The sequence below is a fragment of the Papaver somniferum genome, chromosome 4 (assembly GCF_003573695.1).
Source record: "Papaver somniferum cultivar HN1 chromosome 4, ASM357369v1, whole genome shotgun sequence".
NCBI lineage: Eukaryota > Viridiplantae > Streptophyta > Magnoliopsida > Ranunculales > Papaveraceae > Papaver > Papaver somniferum.
In genome coordinates, this window is record NC_039361.1 from 11557841 (window position 1) to 11561996 (window position 4156).

At 36.7% G+C, this 4156-nt stretch overlaps 2 protein-coding genes across 2 annotated transcripts; one reads left to right on the forward strand and one right to left on the reverse strand.

Annotated features, from left to right (window-relative positions):
* The first annotated feature begins 223 nt into the window (after nucleotides 1–223).
* LOC113274739 (BAHD acyltransferase DCR-like) lies at nucleotides 224–2507 on the forward strand. The gene is made up of 2 exons (XM_026524127.1): nucleotides 224–846; nucleotides 1394–2507. The coding sequence occupies exons 1-2, from the start codon at nucleotides 364–366 to the stop codon at nucleotides 2285–2287; spliced, it is 1377 nt and encodes a 458-aa protein (XP_026379912.1). The 5' UTR covers nucleotides 224–363; the 3' UTR covers nucleotides 2288–2507.
* LOC113274740 (peroxidase 27-like) lies at nucleotides 2130–3874 on the reverse strand. Its single transcript, XM_026524128.1, has 4 exons — nucleotides 3600–3874; nucleotides 3306–3494; nucleotides 3053–3215; nucleotides 2130–2935 (listed from the first exon to the last, which is right to left on the reverse strand). Exons 1-4 carry the CDS (start codon nucleotides 3807–3809, stop codon nucleotides 2529–2531), a joined length of 969 nt encoding a protein of 322 aa, XP_026379913.1. The 5' UTR covers nucleotides 3810–3874; the 3' UTR covers nucleotides 2130–2528.
* Nucleotides 3875–4156: the final 282 nt, after the last annotated feature.

Sequence of the window (4156 nt, forward strand, 5' to 3'; positions counted from 1 at the left end):
TAACAAAATAGCAAGATATACTTCAACTCTTTACACCAAACAACAAGAAACTGCAAAAGAAGACCATTTATTACCCCCATTATTTTTTCATTGCTCACTAGGGTTTTCATTTATGAACCCTCAACGGTACCCATGAGACCACCATTAATTGTATTCTCAACTACACATCTGCATCTCATCTCGCTCACACTCTCTCGAGCAACTTAAATATAACCTACTACTACCCACCACATCCATTATAAAACTCCTCTCCTTAGATCTTCTCAAACTTAACTCATTTTACTTTTTTCAGTGTTTTTGGAAGTTGAAGTTTCTTGAATTTCTTTCCATATTTTCTCCTCTCTCTTTAGCTTCTTCAAAAACATGGGAAGTATTGAGAATCCAAAGCAAGAAGTTGATGAAACGATCAGAGTGAAGTTGATTAAGAAAACTAATGTCTACCCAAGTAGTAAAAAACTAGGTAAACAAGAATGCCCTTTGGTTACATTTGATCTACCTTATGTAACATTTTATTACAACCAAAAATTGTTACTATACAAAAGCAGTGGTGCTGATGGTGATGATTTTAAGTTTGAAGAAACAGTAGAGAAATTGAAAGAAGGGTTAGCGTTCATTTTAGAAGATTTCTTTCCTTTAGCTGGAAAACTAGAGAAAGATGAAGAAGGTGTTTTGAAAGTTGTTTGTGAAGAGGAATGTGTTGGTGTTGAAGTTGTTGAGGCAGTCGCTGAAGGAATCGATGTCGCTGAATTAGCCGAAGCAGAATCGTCTAGTATTTTACATGAGATCGTGCCATACCATGGTGTCATGAACTTAGAAGGTCTTCATCGTCCACTGTTGGCCATTCAGGTTTGTTCATTTCACTTTTTTAGCTATTTTAATCATTTCTTTTTAAGAAGCATTGCTGGTATTTTTTAGCTAATTAGTCTTCAGACGAGTTTATAACCAGGATTATATAGAAAAATTGAAGTATTATGACATGATCTATATGTTACACTGCTTAAGTTTTCACAAGAATTTGGATGATGTTTAGCTAATCTTTATCTTTAATGGAAGTGCTTAAAAACTAATGTAAAATTCCTTCATAACATGCTGCTGCTATGGCGTATATTTTGACTTTTAGGGTCTAGTGCCCCCCTAACTCCCCTGAACATATACAGAAGCCTGACTTTACTACTTAGGTAGCTCCTTACCTTTATGCTTTGTACAGAGGACCATGGACATTAGCACAAGGAAATTGAATGCTTTTAAGGGTTCAAGATCATGTCAGTATGGCACATAATGTGGGTTGAAATCATTTACTTCAAAAAAAAAATCATTTTCATTAAAGGATGTTTTTCTCTTGAAAAGTTTCACATCTAAGATCTAACAAATCTTTGTTTTTTACTATTTACAGTTTACCAAACTGAAAGATGGACTTGCAATTGGATGTGCATTTAACCATGCAATCCTAGATGGGATGTCAACATGGCATTTCTTGAGTTCATGGGCCGAAATCTGTCGTGGATCTACTACAATCTCTGTCCAACCTTTCCATGATCGAACAAAGGCTAGAAACACTCGTGTGAAACTTGATCTACCAGAATCTGCTGCAGCATTTGAGAAACCAGTCACATCCAACGGTGAGGAGAAACATACCCCTGAACCACAACTCCGGGAAAAGATTTTCCGATTCTCAGGTTCCACAATTGAGAAAATCAAGTCGAAAGCAAATGAAAATCTTCCAAGTGATTCCAAGCCATTCTCAACTTTCCAAGCTCTTGGGGCACATATTTGGTGTGCCGTGACTCGTGCTCGAAACCTCAAGCCAGAAGATTACACCGTGTTTACCATTTTTGCTGACCTCCGGAAACGTGTTGATCCACCAATGCCAGACAGTTACTTCGGTAACTTAATTCAAGCTATTTTTACCGTTACTGCAGCCGGAGCACTACTATCAAATCCTGCTGAATATGGGTTGAAAGCATTACAAGGTGTGATTAAGTCACATGACGCAAAGACAATTAACGAAAGAAATGCTGCATGGGAAAGTAACCCAGTACTGTTCAAATACAAAGATGCAGGAATGAATTGTGTTGCTGTTGGAAGTTCGCCAAGGTTTCCGGTATACGAAGTGGATTTTGGTTTTGGTAAGCCTGAAAGAGTTAGAAGTGGAACAAACAACAAGTTTGATGGAATGGTTTATTTGTACCAAGGAAAAGATGGTGAAAAAAGCATGGATGTTGAGATAACTTTAGACCCTGAAGCCATGAAGAACTTAGAGGCCGATGAGGACTTTACCAAGGTCTAATTTTAATCATTAAGGGAAAAAATTAATGCTTGCTGTGACGCTATAATTTGTGTGGGTTTGAATTTTTAGTATCTATTTAGGACATATTAATTGGATGTATTATTAGATGACTTAATATCTGTTTTTATTTTCTGCACTTTAATTTGGCGTTGAAGCCTAATTAATAATATTAATAATTATATGTAGTATTAATTGTTTAGTTAAGGATAAATTTAGATTACATCATACTACAATTTAGAATTTAGTTAATGAGAGCACAGTGTTTTCTGATTTCACCATCAGTACCGGTAAGAACTTCAATGGCGTTCATTTTCTCCATAGACACAGCAAAATCCTTGAAGAAAGTTGGTCCATTGTTTCTTGCTTGACTCTTAACATAAGCCTTAGTCACAGGGTCGTCAAGAAGAGATGCGTCAGATGTAAACAATCCTCTTCTCTTACTAACAAGCTTATAGTAACTCGAGTCAAACGTTTTAACACTTCCTGGATCCATCTCTGCTCTATGCACTAAATCATTTGGCTTGCACTTGCTCTTTAGTCGTGGTACATACTCGCTGTCCAATGTTGGGTCTGAATCTCCTTTGCCAGTGAAGTTGAACAATCTTGTTGTAAATGAGGTGCAAGCGGCAATGCCAATTGTGTGCGCACCTGTTGATGCATATATATGATTAATGATTAGGTTTTTGGAGTCAAAGTTTTCTCAAATGAAGAATACGCTTGTTAAGGCCAACCCCTTCACTTCCGTTGATATGTAATTTCAGTTACCTGATAAGACAACAAGGTCTTTTGCACTCAACCCCTTAGATGCAAACGATGCTATCAATTGAGTAGCATTGAAGAATGGTTCTGGTAGTGTAAAAGCATCTGTCATGATGGAAACTCTACCATCTCTTCGTCCAGTGGGTACATTCCACCATGGTCCTCTAATCTGGAAAAAATAATCCAAATCTTTATTAGTGAACATATTACATTTAGATCAATTTATTCAGTAATATTAGTCAATTGGTATATTAGTCACCATAGCTACTGAATCTCTTGCAACCAATGATAGAATGTCTGCACATGAAAAAACTCCAGGGCACACTTTTTCGACTGCAGCCTTTGCAGCATCAATAACGTTGAAACCTCTAAGGGATAAATTAGGAGCTGCAGCTTTCTCTGTTTGATGTGTGCTTGTAGAATTTATTAGCACTGAGCCATCACAACCCTGTATACATCAACAGATAGAGATTTCAGTTATAACAATTAACATGAAACACACGCTAATTAACATTTTGAAATGAGAGAACGAATTATATGTGCATAAACATACCCTGACGAAACAATCATGGAAATGCATTCTCAATAATGCGGCAGGGAGTGTAGGATTAAAAGAAACGTATGAAGCAGTCGTCTCCTGAATAATAGCCTCAGCATTTGGACATGTCTTATGGTAGAAACCTAATTTCAGACCTTGACCATTAGTTATGCCTAAGACAAGGAAAACAAGAACCAAAGCCGAAAGCAGACTTAGAGTAGCCATGACTGTAGATTGATGTTAATGGAGTTAAGTGAAAAAATCCATGCTAGAATGGTAGTAGTAGTGATTATGAGGATGAACTCATTATATATATACATAGAACTCGCTACTTAGAAATTGAACTCATTATATGTCAATGTAATGCTGCAAAAGACTGTCATTAATTAAGCTAGATAAATTGAACAACTGCTTAATTATATTGATCGTGGTACGTCCATTTTGCCAGGTTAGGTAGAGGTGCCTATAATGAATGTCCAAAACGGGAACTGGTTTTAGTTTACACATTTGAGAGACAATTGAGAATTAAAAGAGGAATTATTGTCTTCTCGAAAGAACGAAGCATACCATGC

What these genes read in the sequence shown, in the direction of transcription:
- LOC113274740 (XM_026524128.1), bottom strand. Translation starts at nt 3,809, where the DNA reads ATGGCTACTCTAAGTCTGCTTTCGGCTTTGGTTCTTGTTTTCCTTGTC. An exon ending in TCCATGATTGTTTCGTCAGG is followed by an intron (nt 3,495 to 3,599) that starts GTATGTTTATGC and finishes TGATGTATACAG; the next exon opens with GGTTGTGATGGCTCAGTGCT. An exon ending in CAAGAGATTCAGTAGCTATG is followed by an intron (nt 3,216 to 3,305) that starts GTGACTAATATA and finishes TATTTTTTCCAG; the next exon opens with ATTAGAGGACCATGGTGGAA.
- LOC113274739 (XM_026524127.1), top strand. Translation starts at nt 364, where the DNA reads ATGGGAAGTATTGAGAATCCAAAGCAAGAAGTTGATGAAACGATCAGA. An exon ending in GTCCACTGTTGGCCATTCAG is followed by an intron (nt 847 to 1,393) that starts GTTTGTTCATTT and finishes TACTATTTACAG; the next exon opens with TTTACCAAACTGAAAGATGG.